This window comes from Mytilus trossulus, chromosome 14 (assembly GCF_036588685.1).
Source record: "Mytilus trossulus isolate FHL-02 chromosome 14, PNRI_Mtr1.1.1.hap1, whole genome shotgun sequence".
Taxonomy (NCBI): domain Eukaryota; kingdom Metazoa; phylum Mollusca; class Bivalvia; order Mytilida; family Mytilidae; genus Mytilus; species Mytilus trossulus.
Window position 1 is genome coordinate 30,749,011 of NC_086386.1, and position 24,024 is coordinate 30,773,034.

Consider the following 24,024-nt stretch of genomic DNA (forward strand, 5'->3'; position numbering starts at 1 on the left):
ACAAGTAGCAAGTAAAATGAGAAAAAGACCAAACCACAATTACATATATACATAGCATTGTCATATGAACCATAAAATTGAGGTAAAGGTCAGATGAAACCCAACAGTTAGATATGTACACCTTACAATCAAATTATCATTCCACAAACTAAATATAATTTGACCTATTGCTTAAATATGGTACATGTATCTGAGATATGGATTTTTGTACCATGTAACTAGTATAGATCTTACAAAGTCTAATAGAATTATTTTGCAAAAGGATAATGCCCATAACTGTGCTACGGGCTGTCTTTAACTTGCAATGAGGTAAGATATTTGTTTGCTCTGTGTACATGTTGTAGGCCTCACTTTGTCTTTGAAATGAAGATCAGCAATACAAAAAACTGTACCTTTGCTCTCTGTGTATTTTTTGCTGTGCATGTACTGTTTTTGTACCCATATGCTTTGTTTATCTGTTACTATAGTCAAACAGGGAGAACATGTAGGTAGGTGTCTGAGATTTAAAAAAAAACAACAAAAAAAACACAGGGTCACAACTTGTCACTGTCAAGCTGGTGACCAAATAAGAAGTCAGTTCATTTTGTTAAACTTTAGAAATGTGACACAGATATAATTGTTAGACAACTGGACTTATGGATGGAGGAATGGAAAATGCAATATTGACCCATACTTTAGAATTGGTTTAGATATACTATAAAAAAGAGGAATTGTTTACATGCACTTGTACATGGAATGGAAACATCAAAGGGAGAATATGACTGCATCTAAAATTGTTATTATCTTTGATGAGCCTTATGCATGTGAAGTCATAGACTAAGTAAGAGACATTGATAAGATTAGTAATATTGTTTATTTTTATTAACTATAAGTAGATCATTAATACCAATCCTTCCTTTTACCACCCATGGCTTTATCTCCAAAATATCTATGTTCTTTCTTATCTTGATTATATTCATACACATGTTCAGGAGTGAAAAATTCAGAATTGATATCCCAATTATCCAATTTATTCCTGGCATGTTTTTTCAGTTCAAGAAAATCCATCTCCCAGATATTGGATTTTGGTTCTTTATCTATTGCTATAGAATCTTCATTTACTGATTCTATTTTTTTCTTCACAATGAATTCCCCATTGTCTTGTAAATTACAGTGTTCGAAATCTTCTTCTGTCTCAGGTAATCCAAATGGAAATGTAATGGGTGTAATTTTGATCATATGTGCCACTGATTTTAAGTCTTTGTTTACACTTGGTGTATTCTTCAGAACTACTTTCTTGTACAACTAAAAAATAAAACATGACATGAGGGTAATCTCAAAATATGGGTCACAACCTAAAAATAACAACAAACAGCATTATGGGTAATATAAATAACAGGTGTGATTTTGATCATACATGTATCATTGTATATGTGCCACTGATTTTAAATCTTTGTTTAAACTTGGGTGTATTCTTTAGTTCTACTTTTTTGTAACTAAAAAATAAAACATGACATGATATGTCAGAAGGCAATCTTAAAATAAGTGTCACAACCTAAAATAATTAAGGACTACAAAGAGCACTAGAATATAATTCTTCATTAAACCTAAATAAAATATTGTTATTGGTTGAATACTTATTAATTTGGAAAATTGTAAGGATAATTCTTATTGGTTACAGTTCTGAAAATATCTTCTGAATCTTTTAAATTATTAAGATGACCTTCTATTAGTTCAATGAATAATTTACAGATACCAAAATAAACAGACATACACATGAACCTATTTGATTATGTTTTGTATTTCATTAGAAAATACATTTTAGCAGAAAATATTTCAAGCCTGATAAGGACAAGACTCCTGACACTAAAAATTCAAAGATGACTTGAGGCTAATGAGCATCTACATAATGTACATTAACTGAGTAGTGAAAGACCTTACTAAATGAACAGTCTTATTTAAAACGGATAATACCTTTGTATCTAGTCCATATTTTTCACATATTTCTTTCTCCCAGTAAGGTCTCCCAGATAAATCTTTCATTCTCTGTACCATGTGAAGCTTTGATACTTCTTGCTCTTTTTTCACTCTTTCTTCTCTTCCCATATGTCTCTCTACAATTGGTGTAGCCCATGAAAAGTCTTCATCAATTACAGACTGTTTGGGAATATTAACATGCCTGACTTGACTTACATTTAATCTTGGTAAACACCTAAGCACGGCTGATACCTAAAAAAAATAAAATATATATAAGTTATTTTAATATTTTGGTAAGAATAAAATTCAAACTATCTGTAAGTTGTCATTATCAAACTATATAATGCCAATTTTCAAATCAATATCTATAATTGTCTAGACTATAAGCATAAAAAAAAGTGTGCAGAAAACTGATTATTCAGGTGAATTCCCCAAGTCCAAGGACCATAACCATAATAACTCTGCACAAAATCATCAGAGTGAGACCATAGCAAAATTCGTTCTAAGCAGTAAACCACATGTAGTTATTTTTAGTGAATTTTTCTTAATTCAAAGGTCATACATGTAACTCTAAAACTATTCCCAATGCACATTGTATTATATCAGTACATCAGAAGCGTAATTTTCACCCTCTCACACACATCTCTGGTACCCAGACCGGAGTTTATACTAGAATGGGTACTTTGGGGGCCTTGGTTGGTCAAAGATGTCCCCTACTTTGACCTGGAGATCAATCTTCTGCTATCTCTCTGGTTTGTCTGTTTCCACCGAGTGGCCCGTTGGTTTTCTCCAAGTACTTCAGCTTCCTCCACCATAATAACTGACTTCCCGGTGTCCTACACGCTCCCTTGGGCGGTGTTGGGTGGGGATTGTTCTGGTGGTGGGATAATATTGTTAAGGACACATCTCCATTAATCCTTAGGGAGTGTACATGGTGGGTCTCATTTGGGTCTAAGCGTGACCTGGGATTGCCGATTTTTTGTAAGCATGACATGTGAAAGTCAAATTATTGTGCCGTGAAAACGGGAAATAGGGTCTTGCGGGACCCGGGGAAATGACAATAAAATGAGAATTGCTTACGTACATAGTGTAAGCGGGATACAGGAATCTGACAAAACAGTAACCGGGATCCTGACCCCCAATGAGACCCCCTACATCGATTCGCTGTACCCTTGCAGTCAATCAAGGGGTGCGTCTAAATTGGCGAAATCTCGAGTACATACATACATTGCTAGTCTATATGATGCTAAGCCAAATATTCGGATACTCTCGAGTACATACATACATTGCTAGTCTATATGATGCTAAGCCAAAAATTCGGATACAAGTCATTTCGGCATCCGTACTAGAAAGGTCAAATCGGCACCTCAGTTGAGTTTAATATCGTAGCAGCTACCTATCAATATCTATGTAGCAACTAGTCTATATCTACACGTTCAATAGTCAAAATCTAAGTAGCACTACGTAGTTGCTACGATATTGAACGCGGCCCTGTTAAAAAAAATATCGGACCTCACAGATAAATTTTATTTTCTCCTTCACCTACAATGTGTCAATGGCTAATTTCAAAGATACAAAAACTGCCTTTAAAAATATAACATTGTCCGAATGGCCAAAGTTTAAAAACTTGTTGATGGGCCATGATTCTACTGTGCTATATTATTGTATCGTAGCAAAAAACATACTTTTGTGAAATTTGACATGTTTCGGCTCTACCGGAAACTTGTGTTGCTACTGTAATTACAAAACATTCAGGAACAAGTTCGATTATCCGTAATGTGGATTGAGTCAACAGCTAGGACAAAGTGACATGAAGATTTGTCAACAAACATGACAAAGTTGATACGATAAAAAGGACCAAGATATGGTTTAAGCATGAATAGACCAATTTTAAACAGATTAATTGCAACAACTTCCCAAGTCTGTAGGCTTTCTAGCAGGTAAAGATTAGATTTCAAACATGATTGTTAAAGACCTCTATAGACTATAGTCAGGGACTTTATACAAAAAAAATGTATACTATAGAAAGTACTGTCCCTGCTATAGTATACAAATCCTTGGATCAAAGCACATACACTTGTTTCCGTCATTTTCCATTGTCATTGGTGGTCGACTTGTATTAATTATAGATGGATATCATAATTCCACCACAGCCACCAATGGCTTCAGAACAAATTTTAAAAGTGCCTTTGCTTAAACTAACCTTAGAATTTGACACAATGCAGTAGTGGATATCCACTCATGCTAGACTCGGGCAGCCCTCGTGTACAATGAATACCAAGACGTATCTCCAGGTTGTGTCAGCTCCTTAATCATGTTAATGGAGAGACTAAAATGGGAGCCTCTAAAAGATCGCCGTGGCAAAGACCGACTCGCCATGGCATACAAGATCCGCAATAGATTGGTGGATATTGACCCCTCTAATTATTACAAACCCAGAGATTCAAGGACCAGAGGAGGCCACCGCGCATACACCAACAGCGCACTCTAAAAGACCAATACAGGTACTCTTTCATCCCAAGATCAACCAGGGAATGGAACACTCTTTCGGAAAAAGCCACAACAGCAGCTACACTAGAAGAGTTCAAGGCCAGCCTTACCATCCTGCCAGAGGCCTTGGCAGGAGCTTCACACACCTAGAACTCCTTAGACCCCAGATGTACATAGTTTTATTTGTAAATAATTTTCCTGTAAATAGTTTTTATTAAGTGAGGAGGGAATGCCTCATTATTTCACGAGCAAGAGTCATTTTTACACTCAAGAAGAGCCCTTAATTCACTGTTTGCCAGTCTTAACAAAATGAATGGAAATTCAATCAATGACAATACATAATTTTCATTTTGGTGTACAAGTAATGAGAATACCCATAATCTTCTAGATTCTGAAAAGGTGAATTTAATATATTGTCAAACTACAGTAAAAAAGACATTAAGTATTAAACTGGTGTTATTTCAAAAGTCATATACCAATTGAGAGAACACAAATCCTGGTTACAAATTTGAAAGCTACATGAAAGGGAAACACAAAAGGAAAATAATGGAACAACTGGAACACAGAAGTGCAACAAAAACAAGGGCCAACATACATAGAATCACCGTTGACTATTTGATAACAATTAGCATATTCCTGACTTGGTACAGACAATTTAAGAAAAATGGTGGGTTGAACCTGGTTTTAATGGGTAGCCAAACCTCCTACTCTATGACAATTTTCAAAAATATCCCTTAAATGACGACATTACGTGACAGAAATACAGCAAAAATACATGATAGAACATGCATCACATAGAAACACACAAAAGTAATAGTTGACACAACATGCAAACTGCAGAACAACAATGAATATACATGTAATCCATCAACAACACAAAAGGATACAAATAAAATTGTATGTATGCTGCAGACCATATTTATAACATGCACTTCCTATTTTGTTTAATTGGGTTGCTGTCTCATTTACCTCCCTTTCTTTAAACCTCCTATTAGTCATTATTAACAAATATTTCTGTAACATAATATCTTTCTTGTGCAAAAGTAATTGATCGGTAAATAACAATGAATAACGAGCTAATTTATTGATCTTGTTGATTAAGTTTTTAAATTTTATTATAAAGCTAAAACAAAGGATAAGCTTTTGTTTGTACGTGCCTTTAGCTGTATTTCATTCTATTAACATGATGTATTTTATATAGATTCTCTACAAGGAGTACTTGTAATCAAAAAGAGAAATGGAGCTACTTCCAGGGTCCTAGTGAAACACCATTGTTAGGAATAACTATTGGCCAGGGATTGGAACAGAGATGTGATTTAAATCCTGATAAAGAAGCTATTATCTTCTCAACTGGAAATGTCAGGAAAACATTCAGACAACTATTGGAAGAGGTATATTTTGAATGAAGTCCAACAGTGTACATTTTGATAACAATGAGGTATCTTTTATGAATGTGTACAATTTAATTACAACATGTACATGATGTTGTAGAATGAGGTATTTGCAATGAACAGTGTACTTTTTTATTACAAAGAGATAATTTTGTTGAACATTGTACATTTAAATTACAATGAGGTATTTTTAAGAACAGTGTAAAAGAGGGACGAAAGATACCAAAGGGACAGTCAAACTCATAAATCTAAAACAAACTGACAATGCCATGGCTAAAAATGAAAAAGACAACAGAAAAACAATAGTACACATGACACAACATAGAAAACTAAAGAATAAACAACACGAACCCCACCAAAAACTAGGGGTGATCTCAGGTGCTCTGGAAGGGTAAGCAGATCCTGCTCCACATGCGTCACCCGTCGTGTTGCTTATGTGATTACAAATCCAGTAAATAGTCTAATTCGGTAGGTCAAATTCATGAAAGGGAAGGGGATTGTAGTTACGACTTAAGGTGGTATGGGAGTCTAAAATAAAAATGATAGAATGTGTTCATACTTTGTCAAAATGTAGTATCTATTGATACATGATCAAAAATATTATGAAAATGATAGGTCACCGTGCATTTTCTCAAGCTACAGGTTGTGATAAAATGACGAATTTTGTATGGATTAAACAGGAAAAAACACCATTTTGTGAATAAAAACTAAACAAAATGATAGAATTGTAAAATGAATTAGGAAAAGATTGCTTTCAGACAATGCTTTGAGAATATCAAAAGAAAAGATAGGGTCACCATACGTTTTTTCCATCTAAAAGACAAAATAGGAAAAGTTCATGTAGAGTCCTTCAGAAAATGCACTGTTATAGAGCTACCTCCCCTTAAAATGCAAATTTGAAAAATATTCAAAAACAACCAAAATTAATCTACACTTGTAAAAATATTAATATTTCTAAGTTATATTCTTAGAAAGTGGTTCTTTTAGATAAAAATTCACATTAAATTCTGCATTCCTGCATCAAATTTTGCTAACTTGATAGAAAATATTGACCTTAGATTCTCTGTTTTTTACAATCCAAGATGGCGAAAGACACCCATACCACCTTAAGGAACATATCCGATATCATTTGTGAAACGGTTATTCCATAACGGTCAACCAACTTGTGATGGCATCCGTAAAATTTACGAAGGGATGATTTCAACTTCACCATTTGGAACTCTTGGTTTAATAGCTTCCTTGTGAGCAGTAACCCTCTATCAAGAAAATCGTGATAGGAAATGCAAGCACGGGAATATCGTATCAATTGGGAGATATATACCCCGTATGCAGGTGCTGCTGGAATGTTGCTAATAAGAAATGGAAAGTTCACAATTGGAAAGCTGAAATCATCTCTTTTGTCGTAAAGTTTTGACTTCAACCGACCCTCATTGTCAATTTCTAGATGTAAGTCAAGATATGAAGCCGACTTAACTGTATCTGTAGTATCCTTGATCTCCAATTCGATGGGATAGATGTGTTCCACATAGTCACCAAATTTTGAATTGTTTAGTGAAAGAACGTCATCTATATAGCCAAAAGTAGAGTTGAAGGATATTGCTAACTTCTTATCTTTCTTCCTAAGAAGTTCCTGCATGAAGTCAGCCTCATAATAATAAAGAAACAAGTCAGCAAGTAGAGGGGCACAGTTTGTTCCCATTGGGATGCCGACAGTCTGTTGAAAAACACGTCCTCCGAACGTAACAAATATGTTGTCAATCAAGAAGTCAAGCATCTTGATAATATCGGTTTCAGAGAATTTTTTGTTTGAATCAGAGTGATTCTTTACAAAGTAGGATTTATCCCTCCCTAAGACAAGATACTTGTATCTACATTGGCCATTCTTTTTTATGAAGCAAAGTAATACCAACTCTTTTAATTTGTCTTTTAGTTTGGAATGTGGAATACTTGTTTAAAGAGTAGAAAAGTCAAATATTTTAATACTGTTACAAGATGAAAGAGAGTTAGATTGTATGTACTCTAAAAGATCTTTGGAATTTTTAAGTATCCACATCTGATTCACGCCACCTCTAGAATAGGCAGTTTCACAATAACTTTGAAGCCCGTCTTTGATTGCTGATAAAATAGATGTTAATAATTTAGAAAGGGTTTCGTGGAGCACTTGGAAGACCCAGCAATATACCGTTGTTTGTAAGGACACTTATGTAGTTTAGGTATCCAATACAGTGATGGAAGATCCAGTTCTTCATCTTTGGTTGAAATACCAAAGGAACAAAGAACAGACCTATGATTATCCAGGATTTCCTCTTTGGTAAGTGTCGTGAGGGTATATGTTGAGTTTCCAAGTGAATTGTCTATACCTGATTCGTTTATCAAGCAATTAATGTAATGACTTTTACAGACAAAAATGATGTTATTTGGGGCTTTGTCTGCGGGGACAATAACATATTTATCATGGAGGTCGGATAGGTGTTTAGCAACATTTGGGTCTTTGAAGATTGACGTAGCATGGGCATTGATTGTAAATTGAATCATACAATCAGCACAATGAGAACAAAACTATCATTTTAAGAGAAAATGTCTTCATATGATGTTGAAACAAAAATGTGTTAAATTGAAAAACCTTATATAGAATAGTACCAAATTGGACCTTCATAAATTGATGAAGTATATACAGGACTTTTTATTTTGATTATTGACAATTAAAGGAAATAGGAGAGGTTGAATTGCCTGAATTACCAAGAAATTGTAAATCATTAACCTGAATTGCCTTTGATACTGAAAACTGAAAACAACATAGATTTTAGAAATTTATAACTTTTTGAAACCACTGATTTAGTAAGATCCAAATTTAGTATGAATCATCCCAAACTTGCCAAGTAGTCTTAAAATAGGGAGATGCAATTTTAATGCGCCATTTGTAAACAGCAAAGTAAAACAGTCCATAAGAACAAAAGATGGGGAAATTTAATATTTAGATTGTTTCCTATAATATATATGTCTTTGATTGTTCCTGGCTGAGAACTGGTTTCAATATGTTACTTTTTTGCTTTATTTTTAGACAGACCAACTTGCAGCTGGACTATTAGAGCTTGGCATTAAAAGAGGAGACAGAGTAGGAATATGGGGACCAAACTCTATAGAATGGATCCTGACACAGTATGCCACGGCTAGGGCTGGAATAATACTGGTATTTTATGTTATGTATTTTTTTGTTTTGTTTAATGAAATGTCATTTTATTCATTGTAATCTGGGATAATAATTTGAGCATAGACAGGGTGGATAATACAGAGATAAGACAACAATAATTAAATACAAATAGACTGACTTGGTGAGGAGTTAAACAGTTTACAAAATTAAACAGGTGTCAAAATCTAAATCAAATATATTGATGGTTTTAAAAAACGAATTTGGTGGTTGTTTTTTTTTAATCTTGCATAATTAGCATACTTCAAAAAAAGAAATGGCTATCTGTTTGAAATAAGATATTTTATATCATAAATCATTTATCATAGGTTATTTCAACCCTTATCATAGGTTGAAAAAAAAAATCCACTTACTTTACAACAAAAATTCATATGAATCTACAACAAAAATTCATATGAATCTAAATGCCTATCATGAACAAATTGCATCAGTCATATGATGATTTTAGATTAACCTGTCTTTGTTTGTCTGATAACGTTTTATAATTTCACACAACAAAATAATTGACCATGTTTTGTCAGAACTATGTCTTTTGTATTTTTGCTAAATTGCATAAGTTTAATTTTCAAGTGACAGTATTCTTAACATGTGCATATTTCCATTTAAATGATTCTGCCTTTTCAGGTTAATATAAACCCATTATACAGACCAGATGAACTGCAATATGCGTTGGAAAAGGTACAAAATCTAGAATACAGATACTGTGTCAAGTGTAAAACAGAATAATTATTATCATGGTGATTGATCAATAACAATATTTACCTAAGAACCCATTCCCATGTTAATTTTTTTAACTTGTCAATCTATTTTAATTTAACTATAAGTTATTTTCCTTTTATTTTGTTATAACTAGTTTTCTGTATTAGTATCTGTAAGTTTTGGGGGGTTTATTTAGGGAATAAAATGGTTCTTGAATGCACAACTAAGATCTAAGTTTGACTTTGTTTTTGTTAAAAACCTAGTGATTTTTTGTTTGTGTTGGGTTGATGTCATATTGATGTTAAGGATAAAATGTTTCTTCTTAGATCAATATAGTTTCATATTTTTAATATACACCTGTGACCTTAGTACAGTACTACAGTTATCATGATTTTATTCAATAGGTTGGCTGTACAGCTTTGATAATGGCTGAAGAGTTCAAAGGTCAGAATTATTACGACAATTTGTTCCAACTGGTGCCTGAATTAGCCAGGACAGACAATGATGGTCACATTAAAAGTCACTTGTAGGTACAGGTCACATATAGATTACAATTGAAAATATGAATTGACAAAGCTATCATAATGGAGATTGATGAACTGTTTATTGGAGCAATATGTCTTTTAAGCGATTGATCTTCAATTCTAGAAGTTTAAACTATTTGTTTTTATCAGCAACCTAGATAAATGTCACTTTTCATTTATATCTGGAAACTATACAATTATAAAAAAAAAATACATAATAAAACATATATGATTAAATAACCAATTAGTCTACTATCCACCAAAGACCAAAGGGCAAGGATACAAATAGCTAAAGGTCACTGAATGGCCTTTAACAATGAGTAAGAACCTTTATCCACAGTAAGGTACAGGAGCCTTGGGATAAAAAAAGATGTGAAACAATCCAGAACAAAAGACCAACAGCCTTGTTGAAGCTCATATCATTTACTGAAAAACAATTATTCCAGACTGTAATCAATGAAACAAGACTGTAGGCTTCTGACCTGAGACAGCCACATAAGAATGTTTAGTAGTGTGAAACAATGTTTGTGTAAACTAAACCCTCCCTGTGACTTATTACACTGGTGTATCAATATTACATAAGAACAACCTATAAACATGATAAAAATGCGGTGATAAGGGTGTGACTCATCAGATTGGAATTAAGCTATAAAAAAAGCCACAAATGAATAACATAACGTACAGATAACTGATAAAAGTAGTACCTGAAGTTACTTAATGCTTGTTCAAATTCTACTATACACTGATAAATTACCTGTATTACAAACATACATTTTACAAATTTTGCATACATTCTGCCTTCCACTAAGTTAATTCTTTTAATGTTATTCTTTTCACAGGTTGCCTGACCTGAAAAGAGTTATAATGATGGGGCATAAAAAGTACCAGTAAGTGACGTTACAAAAGTATAGATTTATAAAGGTCAGAAAAATATGTAAAAAAACGCTCCCAATAATGAAAAACAAATATTGGTGATTTTGACTTTTAAATTCAATGATAAAGTATACTGATTCTTCATTTTTGTCGAGCCTACAACTTAAGTTGCAGAAAGCTCGACATAGGGGATAGTGAACCAGAGGCAGAGGCGGGTACGGCGACAGCGGCGGTGGGTACGGCCGCGGGTACGACGGCAGTGGCGGCGGCGGTGTTTAAGCTCACTTCTTAAAAGCTATATAATTTAGAAAGTGGAAGACCTGTATGCTTCATACTTTGTATATAGATGCCTCATGTTACAAAGTTTTCGTAAGTCACATTTCAAATGTCCTTGACCCCATTTTCATGGTTCAGTGACTACTTGAAAAAATAGTTAAGATTTTTTGTAATGTTAAATTCTCTCATATTATAAGTAGAAGGATAACTATATTTGGTATGTGTGTACCTTGCAAGGTCCTTATGCCTGTCAGACAGTTTTCACTTGACCTCGACCTTATTTCATTGATCAGTGAACAAGGTTAAGTTTTGGTGGTCAAGTCCATAACTTAGATACTATAGGCAATAGGTCTTGTATATTCGGTGTATAGAAGGACCGTAAGGTGTACATGTCCAACTGGCAGATGTCATCTGACCTTGACCTCATTTTCATGGTTCAGTGGTTATAGTTAAGTTATTGTGTTTTGGTCTGTTTTTATGCGCCCGTCAAAATTTGACGGGACTTATTATGGTATACAAATAACCGGTGTCCATCCGTCCGTCCGTCTGTCTGTCTGTCTGTCTGTCCGTCCGTCTGTCCGGCGTAAACATGTCGCACCGTAACTTGAGAACGACTTATCCAAATTTCATGAAACTTAATTTAGTTGTTTCCTATGATGGTCAAATGATCTGTATACTTTTTGGTGAAAATAAGATTAAAACTTTTTGAGTTACGGCACTTTATAACTAAAACTGGGGTGTGTTTTTTTTCACATGTCGCACCCTATCTCAAAAACGATTCATGATTATGGCTTAAAACTTTAAACACTTCTTAGTTTTATTAATCTTAATATCTGTATACTTTTTGGTGATGATTCAAAATTTTATTTTTGAGTTTAATATTGAGTATTTTGTAAAAAAGGGGGAGGGCTTTTTTACATGTCGCACCATATCTCAAAAACGATCTATAATTATTGCTTAAAACTTTATACACTTCTTTTTTATATTAATCTAAAGATCTGTAAATCTTTTGATTTTGAATCAAATTTTATTTTAGTGATTTTTAGATTTTTGTAAAAAAAAAACAGGGTTGGGGGTTTCAAATGTCCTGCCGACAGTATTGTAGTCATTTATTTTCGCCAAAACTTTAAATTTAGGGATTTATGTAGGTTTGGCAATCACCGACGTAGTTTTGACCAGGAAATTCACTCCTGACCACTTATCTCGAGCTTGGATTTGTCCTCTGGTCGCTGGATCTCTCTTATAAGTCAGTACCCCTCTCTGGATTCTGAATTTTACTCCCAAACTTCTGACTTATAAGCGAGTATCTACGGTATTTAAAATAAAAGAAGCTATTCCAGATGATTCAAAATTTATGTTTCAGAGGAGCACTGAAATTTTCAGAAGTAATGGAGGCTGCCACTAGTAAACGTAGAACAGAAATATTGGATTTACAATCCAAGCTACAATTTGATGACCCAATCAATATACAGTTTACATCTGTAAGTAATAATCATAGAGCAATACATAAATAGGCATACTGTGGATTCATTATTATACATTGGATACCAATTTTTGAGGATTTCGTGGGAACCGGTGAACCACAAAATTGAATGTTCTACAAAAATTTTCTAAAGGCTTGTATGCAGATTTCAGCAAAAACACGAAATTAAATATCCAAGATTTTGTAAGTTTTCTTTAATCTACAAAAAAAGTTACCCACGAAAATAAATGAATACACAGTAAAAGGATACAGTTAAGGAAGATAAGTTCCATTAGTATTACATAAAATAATGTATGCCAGCGGTGTACAATGGCAGTAAGTTAAAGTACTGTAAATTCAGAAATTATTGTGATGTTTTTATTATTGCAAAAATGTGATAGGGTTATAATCATTATTTAAACTTGCATTTTGAATATTTTTATATGAATTAAAAAAAAAATTGCAATGATAAATGCACTTAAGAATTTCTGAATTTACAGTAAGTAAAATTAAGTATCTTTGAGGAAAAACCTTACTTTTATATCTTTTCAGGGAACAACAGGAACACCCAAGGGAGCCACATTGTCACATCATAATATTATGAATAACAGTTATTTTACTGGACGCAGACTTGGATATCATGAAATGGTAACACTAATTTAATTCCAGAAAATAATAATGAAAACTACAAATACGTATTTGTACATTAATTTTATGATGGTATCATGTTTAGTATGGTTTGAATATTTTTTTTATTCCATCATATACATAGATACAAAAATATATACAAATTTGCAAGATTCTTAATGAACTTTAACAAAAAAGATTTGTTCTAAAAAAGGTTTCCATTCTCAATTTTTATTTGTTACAACTTTATTTTTTTCACTAAATAAAGTTTTATTTTTTTGTAATAAAAGGTTTTATTTGTAAATAATAGTTTTTAACATCATTTTCATGTACTTAACCCATACTTTGTTCCACAATTTTAGGAAACAAGAATTTGTGTCCCAGTGCCTTTGTACCATTGTTTTGGTATGGTGATAGGAAGTTTACAGATGGTGACTAATGGTTCCACATGTGTATTCCCATCCCCAGCATTTGAGGCAGAAGCTACTCTTCATTCTGTCAGTAAGGAAAGGTTTGTCAGTTTATTATACTATAAGATGGATGTTTTTGGGTAAAGATTGCATGACATGCAATCAAAATCCTATGTTACTGACTTGATATCTAAATCTTCCAAGACTGATCACTACCTTTTTGATACACAAAATGTAGTGCATTGATCATATTAAACATTCTATACATCCTATCCATGAACATTTCCAGGAATTTATCAATAGAATATATGCTCAGATATTCAAGTCACAAAATGATGTTTGACCTAAAAAAAAAATCATAATTTTTGCAAGGTGCAGAAATCTAACATCTGTTCTAAAAAAATATGAAATGATGTCATTGTTAAAGTCATCTTTAGAATTTGGAGTTAACTCCCATCGCCAGAATTGTAGTTCAATCAACTACAACCAATGCTTTATTTACATTGTAAAATTTAATTTTATTTCCCACTTATAAATTAATGCAATCTTTACCTTTCAGTGCTAACAAGCACTTTGATTATATTAATCATAGTAAAGTTTACTCTACAAATAATGATGAAATCTTTAAAAAAAAAGTTTAAGAATTGCAACTTTGACCTCTGAAGATCAGTGTATTAGTGTAGGTATCAACTCTCTAACTCTGCATAACATTTTTCCAACACAAATATGAACAGAGTTTTGAACAACATCCATTTTTGGATATTATAACACAATAAATCATTAATTTAAATTCAACACAAAATGCAAGTTCTTAAAGGGTTTAAAAACCAGAGCTAAGAATCTAAGATTGCCCAAAGCTAACACATTTTCCCAGTACCACAAACATTGTTTTCATGTTGGTTGTTAATCTTGTGAAAATATTTCTATCTGTATTCTGGAATTGTGTCTACCAAAAAATAACTCATTATAGTATTACAAATATAACATATGCATATGAATATGTGCATCAAAAAAGTTTTAGTTACAAATAATTTTTCAGGATTGTCATTTAAAAGATACAGAGCTTAACTCCTATGTTTTATGAATTTTATTTTATATAGATATTTATACTTCATTATCTTTGGCAAAAACTTTTATGGTAAATCTACCAGCATTAGTCCAGTCAAACTAAGTTCGAACCTCAAACAATTTGCTACAGAAAATGTTTTAGTTTTAATGTATAGCATTAAGCCCCAAATATACACAGAAAAAAGTCCCATAAAATCTAACTCAAGGAAAACTAAAATTTAGCATTTTTAATTTCTTATGAAAATTAACATTGGAAAGGGAGATAACTATGCCAAAAAAATAGTCCTTTTTGTCAGTTTTGGGTTCATTTTCTTAAAATTCATGTATAATATGATACTTTGATAGGATAATAAGTTCGTATTTGACTTTATTATACTTCATGTTAAAATGCAATATTTTGATTGGTTAAGATGAGGGTGTCAATTTACTCTATCACATGGCTGAGCGGGTGACAATTTTTTTTATGTTACCCTCTCGTCTAGACCAATCACAAATCGATAATTCAAAGAACAATGATTTGAATTTACATCAAGGAATTAAATATAATGCTTAGGTTCTACGTTTTGGCTCAGATTGTATTATCGACTGTTAAAATAAAACATCTTGCTTGACTTTTTTTTTTTTTTTTTCTAATGCCCGTAAAGTTGTTATGAACGTGACGTCATAGAAAATACTTTTAAAATAAAAGTAATCTGTAAAAGCCAATAATAAGAGGACATTTAGTATAATAAATTAAATTACACATAGCTGAGAGGATGATAGAGCAGATTGGTACCCCAAGAAAACATTGTCAACTGCGGCGAATGTGACCATTTTGAAAAAAATAATGTGAATATTTGGTATTGTTAATATCTGTATATCATATTTGTTCAGCATCTTTTTTTAAAGAAACTTTAAACCACAAAAAGAAGAATATATACTTAATAAGTTTTATTCAATTTGAGATTCTTTACCTTGTCATGCTGTAAAATCTAATAAATGGTCATTTAATGAATTATGAAATCTGGATTGAGGGATGTTAAAGATATAAATACACCTTCAGAGTTGTTTTTTATACTCTAAAGATATCTAAAGTATCAAGAATCTATACATTATGTTGAATAGGAGCGGTTAAGTTATAATTTTGTATCAATTTTTATTCATATTTCTGCCTTTTTGCAGAGTTATCTCCCATATCATTGTAAATCTCCATAGAAATTTTAAGATCAAAATTCTGTAGTTTTCCTGAAGTTATATTTTATGGGACTTTTGTCTATGAATATTTGGGGTATAATGCTAAAGATTAAAACTTAAAAATCTTCTGCTGCAATTACTTCAAAGTCAAGTTTATACTAGATTGACTGGACTATATGTCTTCATCTTAAGTTTCGATCATTTCACATTAAAGATGAAAACAGAATAATTTTGAATTCATTGAAAATAATCTAGTCCATCTGTATAGATTTGAATTATTTGAATTTTATGTTACATCTATTTTATTGCAATAATATTTATTTTAGATGTACCTCTCTATATGGTGTGCCCACCATGTTTATAGATATGCTGAATCATCATGATTTTGACCAATTTGATTTGAAATCACTTTACACAGGGGTCATGGCAGGGTCACCATGCCCTATAGAAACAATGAGACAAGTTATAAGCCAGATGAATATGCCAAGTGTAACTGTAAGTAGATATGATTTTTTCTTTACATTATTTCTAATAAATTATTTTCAGATTCAGCGTTCTGTGTGGCAGACAGTCTATGTGCATTGAAATGATAAATCATAAAGAATTTGACCTTGATATTGACCTCAATCTTACAGTTCAATCCTGATTTAAATAAAATTTGCGCAGGAGTGTCAATTGTTATTTTCAAACCAGTGTCCAATGAAGAACTGTATTTAAGGACCCCTTTTTAATTGAAATGTTGTGTGAATTTTGCTCTCACTGTTATCATTTAATAGTGGCAAATTTTCATAGAATTTTGACTATGTTCTAAAATGGATAAATCAAATTCATAAGTCAAAAAAGAAAACCAAGAACAAGTTCTAAAACCTGAGTGTCAATTGAGAAATTTTATTGAGGTATGAATTATTTGAAAATTCTATTCAATTTATAAAACACATTTTGAAAATATGGGCGTTTACAGGCTCCATGCTTGCAGTACACAGAGCAAGGAAATGTGTCCTATGAACAAATATATTTGTTGCTTATCATTTTGTGCAACATCCCATTGATTTTATAACAAGTTGAATATAAAAAAGAAGATGTGGTATGATTGCCAATGAGACAACTGTCTACAAGAGACCATAATGAAACGGACATTAACAACTATAGGTCATCGTATGGCCTTCAACAATGAGCAAAGCCCATACCGCATTGTCAGCTATAAAAGGCCCAGATAAGACAATGTAAAACAATTCAAACGAGAAAACTAACGGCCTTATTTAAATACATAAAAAAAGAAATGTAGGTTTAAATTATTGCTTATAATTTACATACAAATATCAGTCAAAGCATTGACTCAGAAAAGAAAACAATGTTGATAACATAATTATTTTTTCTTTAAAAGGTTTGTTATGGTACAACAGAAAACAGTCCTGTAACATTTCAGAGTTATAGGGATGACGTTTTAGAGAAGAAAGTTTCTACAGTTGGAAGATCACATCCTCATGTTGAGGTAAATTCTTACATGTGAATGGAGAGATCATATGTACCTCTAGAGGGAATGCTATGATACCTTCATTATACCCAGATCCCAAAATGAATGGCGTTCTGGTATACCCATATGTATAAAAATAAGGAGATGTGATATGATTGCCAATAGACAAATATCAGAATCGAGTGGATGTTTATAAAGGCTCAACCATGCCAAATTATAAACAATTCAAACCAACAAAAACAAACAATTACCTGAATTGTAACAAGACAATGAAGAAAAGAAAATAGGACAGACAGCAACCTTCAACAATAACTGAATTACAGGCTCCCGACTGAAGACAGGCACATGTAGAATGTGGCAGGGTTATTAAGCTTTTCAATTTCATATCTGCACTCCCTCTTTCTTTCTGTTTATAATAAAAAGAATCACTAGATATGATTGTTATGTTTCAAGAAAAAAGAAATGTTTTAAAAAAAACTGCAACTGAAAATAAGCATGAACTACATTCTCCTTACACAGGACTTAATTTTCAAGTTGCCAGATTAACATTGAAAAGAATAAGAACAGTTCTACAAGTTACATATACATTCATTTACCTCGAAAATTGTAAAAAATGCTTATTTGACAGAATCATTGAACATGTTTTACCATTATTTTACCCAATACAATCAAACCATATAGATAGATGGATAATAAATTGAAATACAAACACATTTAATATCCCTTCATTACACTATGGATGTAGACATTTGTTTGTTATTTTAGACAAAAATTGTAGATGAAAATGGCAACATTTTACCAGTTGGTGAATCAGGAGAGTTGTGTACCAGAGGTTATATGACCATGCTGGAATACTGGAATGATCCTACTAAAACTAAGGAAGTTATTAAATCAGATAGATGGTACCTTACAGGGTATGTAGTAACAGGTTTTTATAAGGTAATCAAGTAGGAACATAGAAGATATTTTAATCTAGTTTTGTTTTTCATACCATTAAAAGTAAAATTATACCCCCAAAAAAATGTTGGTATACTCAGTATACCCATATGTATAAAAATATATACTGTATGTTTTACCAAAATCATTGATAGCAGAAAAATATGTAAATTGTAGTAGATGTTTTGCATAATGCAATATATGGCTCATATTATTGCTAATCAATATAGATGATTCACTAGTTGTGCTGGTGATTCCAGATATTCCTTGGATTTTTTTTAATGATTATTGTGTTCTTTATATCAAGTGGCCTGTGTTACTGGATTGACTAATCATATAAAAAAAGTTCATAATATACCAAAGGGGCAATTAAAATTTGTAAGTTTAGATTTGACTGGTTAGAACTATGGCATAAAGTTTTAATTTTATCTTTGTGATTTAATTTGTTGGAACTTGATTTTATAAAATTAATTTAATCATTGTGATAATGTACAATATGCTATATTCTATTTTGAACAGTTTAAAATACAAAGTGATAAGGTTTTTCCTTTGGCATACATTTTTATTCTTGATATTTATTGTTTTTTTTTCAGAGATATTGGTGAAATGGATGAGGATGGATTTTGTAGAATTGTTGGGCGTATCAAAGACATGATTATTAGGGGTGGTGAAAATGTTTATCCATTAGAATTAGAACAGATTTTATATAAGCATCCTGATGTTAAAGATGTACAGGTTTGTTATTCCTCAAGAGTTTGACAATAAAAAATAATAAGAGGCAGATTTAGAGGGTTTTTTAGGTTGCCCAGGCCCTCCTTTTTGTGGGAACAAATTGTTTGATTATATAAGGAATCACTGAAGCATGACTGGAGCGGCCCCCTCTTAGGTAGTCAGGCCCCCCTCTTACGCAGTCAGGCCCCCCCCCCCCTTTATGAAAATTTCTGGATCTGCCACTGATAATGTTTCACATAGAAAATTATAAATCTGAAATATATACACATACGAAATATAAAATATTTTATTAGAGAAATGTTTTTACTTATACAGTTTGAAATATCCAATATATATAACATTATATGTCCATAATTATATCAAAAATAGAAAAAAGGTGGCATGCACATATATTTGGTCATTTAGTTTAAGAGTGAGATTTAAGTTATCATAACATTAATTGATACTGAAGAATTAATTGGTATACACATTTTGACCAAAGTAAAAACAATATTATAACTTTGTTTTGTCTTACAATTTATTTGCAATATGAAAGTGCCTTATATTTCTGTTGTTTATGCAGTATCCATAAATTAATATCTACCATTGTGATACATTTTGTTTTATCTTCCTTATTTTCCCTGACAGGTAGTAGGTATACCTGATGACAGACTAGGAGAGGAGATATTTGCCTTTATACAGATAAAGGATGGTCATTCATGTTCAGAAGAGGATATAAAAAAGTATTGTAAAGAAAAGGTAGGAAGGACACTATTAATTTGTGATAAGGAATATTACCCCCAAAAAATAAATGTTGGTGGGGGGTGAAGGCTCTTTCTATTCAACAATGACATGCATAAATTTTGATGGATTTTTTCATATATTTTTAAGGTTTATAATGTGTCTAAAATAACCACCACAAATCAAATTTAGATAAAAAGTGCTTTCAAACAACTCCCTTCCCAATACAATTAATTTAGGAAAAGCCTTAAATAATTTGGTCATTTCAAGAAATCTTTTGTTAGTTGCAAATTTGATTAACTTTTAAGTCAAAAGTTGACTCTTCTTAGTTTTAAATGAAATAAGTTTGGGCTTGAAGTACCTACTATCCCTGACCACAATCATATTTTAGATATTTCTTATCATGCAGCTGTATTATTCCATGCAGAGACATTGTAGAGCCTCATGGTGTTCTATCAGTGAATGCAACATGACCTTCGTTTTAATATTAAGCTTCCTTTAATAAGTAAGTCACTCTGACCTACATAGTATGCTTCATTTAATATCTCAGATCACATGACTTACAATCATTTGCATATAACATAGTATGAGGCTTTTTTACCTGTGTCACTAAAGGCAAATTATGTCAAGTATCAGCTCAAATCCATTCATTTGTTGTCTGCTCTATGGTCCGGTTGTTGTCGCTTTGACACATTCCATATTTCCTTTCTCAATTTTATTGATTCAACTGAAATATTCCGTTAAATTTTCTTTGCTTCTAGGAAAGCGAATGATTTGATATTTGGTCTGCAGCTTTATAATGTTGAGTTGTAGTGAGTAATCAATTTTGCCAAATATGGATGTAACCACTTTCTGTTTGCAAATGGTTTGAACACTTATTGAACAAGGGAAATTGTTGTTAAAGTTTTTTTTTATCAGCGATCAATATGCCATAGTCAACCATAAAATCTGATGATTTCATTTTCATATTTTTCATATTGATATTCCTTTTTTTCACAGATGGCTAGATATAAAATTCCAAAATTTGTGAGATTTGTGACAGAATTTCCTCTTACAGTAACCGGCAAAGTTCAGAAATTTAAGTTACAGGAAATAGCTGAACTTGATGTACAAAGCTGATGGTTATGCATTAAGATTTAAAAGAAGAACTGTTGAAAGCATGAAAAATTAAATATAATATGTAGATGAGAAATTTATAATATTGTGATTTTTATTGCCTTAAATACGTAAGTATTACATACAGCTTGATCAGCGAGATAATGTCAGGTTACAGTTACAGGTGTAGAAAACGGTGAAAAAAGTATGATGAAATTCAAATGTCAAAAACACAACAAAAAAGAAGGAAAAATGGCTTTTGGTGATAAAACATAATTTATGCCTTAAATAGTACGAAAGCTTTGATGAAAATATTTATTTCTAAAGGTAGCTCATGCAATCTATGCATCTTGTTTGTTGAAAGCAATGATTCACTTTACAATGTATTATTTTAAGTTGTCTCCATCTTCAAAGTTTAACATTGCATTGGTTATATGTTGTAAAGGGAAACCTTTAAGAGGAAGCTGAATTTAATTATCTCAGGGTATGCAATAACTTCAGTTCAGTTTTTTTTTACATTTTTGCATGCATTAAGCTAACAAACTTTGGGCATACAACAAATCTACAAAAACTGCCAATTAGCTTCATTTTGATGTATAAATTTACATATCATCAACATTCTTCCTCCATAATATATTTTTCTATAAGATTTTAATACAAAGAGGTGCAGTTCAGTATAGCAGTAATTCGAACTATAAGTATGCCTAATAAGCAATTTTTTTATGATTATGCAAATCTTGACATGTTTATGATGATAGCACAAGCTTTATCATCCATTCATATAGTGTTAATGAGCTGTTATGATATTTTAATGCAGCAATGAAAAGGTTGGACAGTTTTAAGTTTGCAAATTTAAATGTTTGTTTTATTATTTTATGTAACTTTATATATATTCTCATAATGTATTTTTATTTGGTGTATCATTTTAGGTGTCTTTATTCGGTTTCAACAATCTATTTTATAAATCTGCTTTTAGGTCTAACATATAGCATTCTTAGACCTACTCCTTTGAACTAATGCTATTTCATTAAACAACACAATTGTAATATGTTAACCATATTAACTTTTCTTTAAAAAAAACATGTCTAGTGATAACTCAAAATTGTTCAATTCCATCTTAACACAATATATGCTTCCTCAGAGACAAGCTACTATAAATTTTGAAATTGATTTAATTGTAGTTCCCAAGATTTATGTGCCTTTTTTCATTTAATCCCTCATAAGCTCATAACAATCAAACCTCTAGTTAAGGTAACCTTAGGTACTATTTTTGCCGAGCCTTCGAGAAATGAATATTGAAAAATATAAGAAATGAATATTGAAAAATATAAGAAATGAATATTGAAAAATATAAGAAATGAATATTGAAAAATATAAGAAATGAATATTGAAAAATATAAGAAATGAATATTGAAAAATATGTGACACAGTGGTTATAAAACATCTATTATCTTTGTTATATAGTATGATAATCAATTTTGATAACTGGTTTGTTTTTATGATTTATTTGTTGAGGTTTATACATATTGAAATTTTATATTTGATATATTTATATAAGCAGAAAAGTATATATATGTAATATGTGTCTGTTAGAATTGTAACATATGTAGTACATATTGCCCATATTTGATATACACATTTTAAATTTTATTTGAATAAGTGTATCCTTTTATCACTGGGTGCATATCCTTGTTTTTATGTTAATAAAAGTAATATGTTCATGCAGATTTATTATTTTTGAATAAATATATATATATTCATTTTTAACTGAATAAGAGTAAAAGTAAAAACAGAAAAAAAAATATGTTAATGAGACATCAATTTAAAGATGTATATAAAAGTATAAAGGAAAATAAGGAGGTATGATTAGAGTCCAAATGATGAAATGAGGCGAATGTGAGCAAGTATAATTCACATAAATACAGGTCACATTAAGACCTTCAACAGTGAAAACAAACCCATACTTAGAAGTTGGGTATAAAATGCTTGGACAAGACAAAATTTGAGAAAGTTCAAAAACCAACAACCTGATTAATACCAGCAATAAAGAAAAAAAATTACATAAAATTGAGAAATAAATGTGATGTTTTTATAATTGCAAAACATCAAGACGAGATAAGTATTTCAAAGGTAACAGTCTGCAGGAAGACATGTCACTCTACCTGAACACATTATTCTGACTCTGAGTTCATCAACTATGCTCTTACAACATATTCCCATGTGCATGGTGGAAGCAGCACATACCCATTTGATTTTCTCTGGTTTGACCATGTTGGGTTCAAACCCATTGACCCTTGGACATGAGTGGAATACGGAGCCACTTAGGTGGTAGCATTTCAGTGAAAATGATAGTGTAAATGATTAAAACATCAATAATAAATGAATCGTAATAGTCAGGTCAAGTATGATGTATCATCCTTGGTTTTCATGGTTCATTGGTCAGTGTTAAGTTTTCATGGTTCATTGGTCAGTGTTAAGTTTTCATGGTTCATTGGTCAGTGTTAAGTTTTCATGGTTCATTGGTCGGTGTTAAGTTTTCATGGTTTTGCCAGTTGATGAGATACTATAAGCAATATGTCATTGTAGATAAATTATACTTTATGAGTAAAATAATTGAAGGGTTACATACCTGTCTGGCAAGGATCATTTGACCTTGAGAACATTTTTATGGTTCATTGGTCAATGATAGGATTTATTGGTTTGTCAGTTAACCATATATTATAAGACATAAGACCGCTATATGTGGTGTATGGAATGATTGTAATGTTTACAAGTTTGTCTGACATAGTTATAAATAACCTTTTTTCGAGATATTGATCAGTTCAGCATGTTAAATATCAAAAAATGTTTTTTTAGGAATAAAGAACATATATATATATATTGTGATTCAAACAACAGATGGAAAACATA

General features: G+C 31.6%; 2 protein-coding genes across 2 annotated transcripts; one reads left to right on the forward strand and one right to left on the reverse strand.

Moving 5' to 3' along the window:
* Positions 1–834: 834 nt before the first annotated feature.
* Positions 835–3,772, reverse strand: LOC134695619 (large ribosomal subunit protein uL30m-like). Its single transcript, XM_063556918.1, has 3 exons — positions 3,642–3,772; positions 1,954–2,208; positions 835–1,284 (listed from the first exon to the last, which is right to left on the reverse strand). The coding sequence occupies exons 1-3, from the start codon at positions 3,657–3,659 to the stop codon at positions 880–882; spliced, it is 678 nt and encodes a 225-aa protein (XP_063412988.1). The 5' UTR covers positions 3,660–3,772; the 3' UTR covers positions 835–879.
* On the forward strand, positions 3,729–22,692 carry LOC134695618 (medium-chain acyl-CoA ligase ACSF2, mitochondrial-like). Its single transcript, XM_063556916.1, has 15 exons — positions 3,729–3,896; positions 5,648–5,837; positions 8,899–9,027; positions 9,670–9,723; positions 10,149–10,270; positions 11,108–11,155; positions 12,781–12,898; positions 13,432–13,527; positions 13,869–14,017; positions 16,484–16,652; positions 17,542–17,649; positions 18,397–18,545; positions 19,161–19,302; positions 19,927–20,037; positions 21,019–22,692. Exons 1-15 carry the CDS (start codon positions 3,832–3,834, stop codon positions 21,136–21,138), a joined length of 1,770 nt encoding a protein of 589 aa, XP_063412986.1. The 5' UTR covers positions 3,729–3,831; the 3' UTR covers positions 21,139–22,692.
* Positions 22,693–24,024: the final 1,332 nt, after the last annotated feature.

What these genes read in the sequence shown, in the direction of transcription:
- LOC134695619 (XM_063556918.1), bottom strand. An exon ending in AATATGGACTAGATACAAAG is followed by an intron (nt 1,285 to 1,953) that starts GTATTATCCGTT and finishes TTTATTTTTTAG; the next exon opens with TTGTACAAGAAAGTAGTTCT.
- LOC134695618 (XM_063556916.1), top strand. Translation starts at nt 3,832, where the DNA reads ATGAATAGACCAATTTTAAACAGATTAATTGCAACAACTTCCCAAGTC. An exon ending in GTCTGTAGGCTTTCTAGCAG is followed by an intron (nt 3,897 to 5,647) that starts GTAAAGATTAGA and finishes TATTTTATATAG; the next exon opens with ATTCTCTACAAGGAGTACTT. An exon ending in ATGGGGCATAAAAAGTACCA is followed by an intron (nt 11,156 to 12,780) that starts GTAAGTGACGTT and finishes TTTATGTTTCAG; the next exon opens with AGGAGCACTGAAATTTTCAG.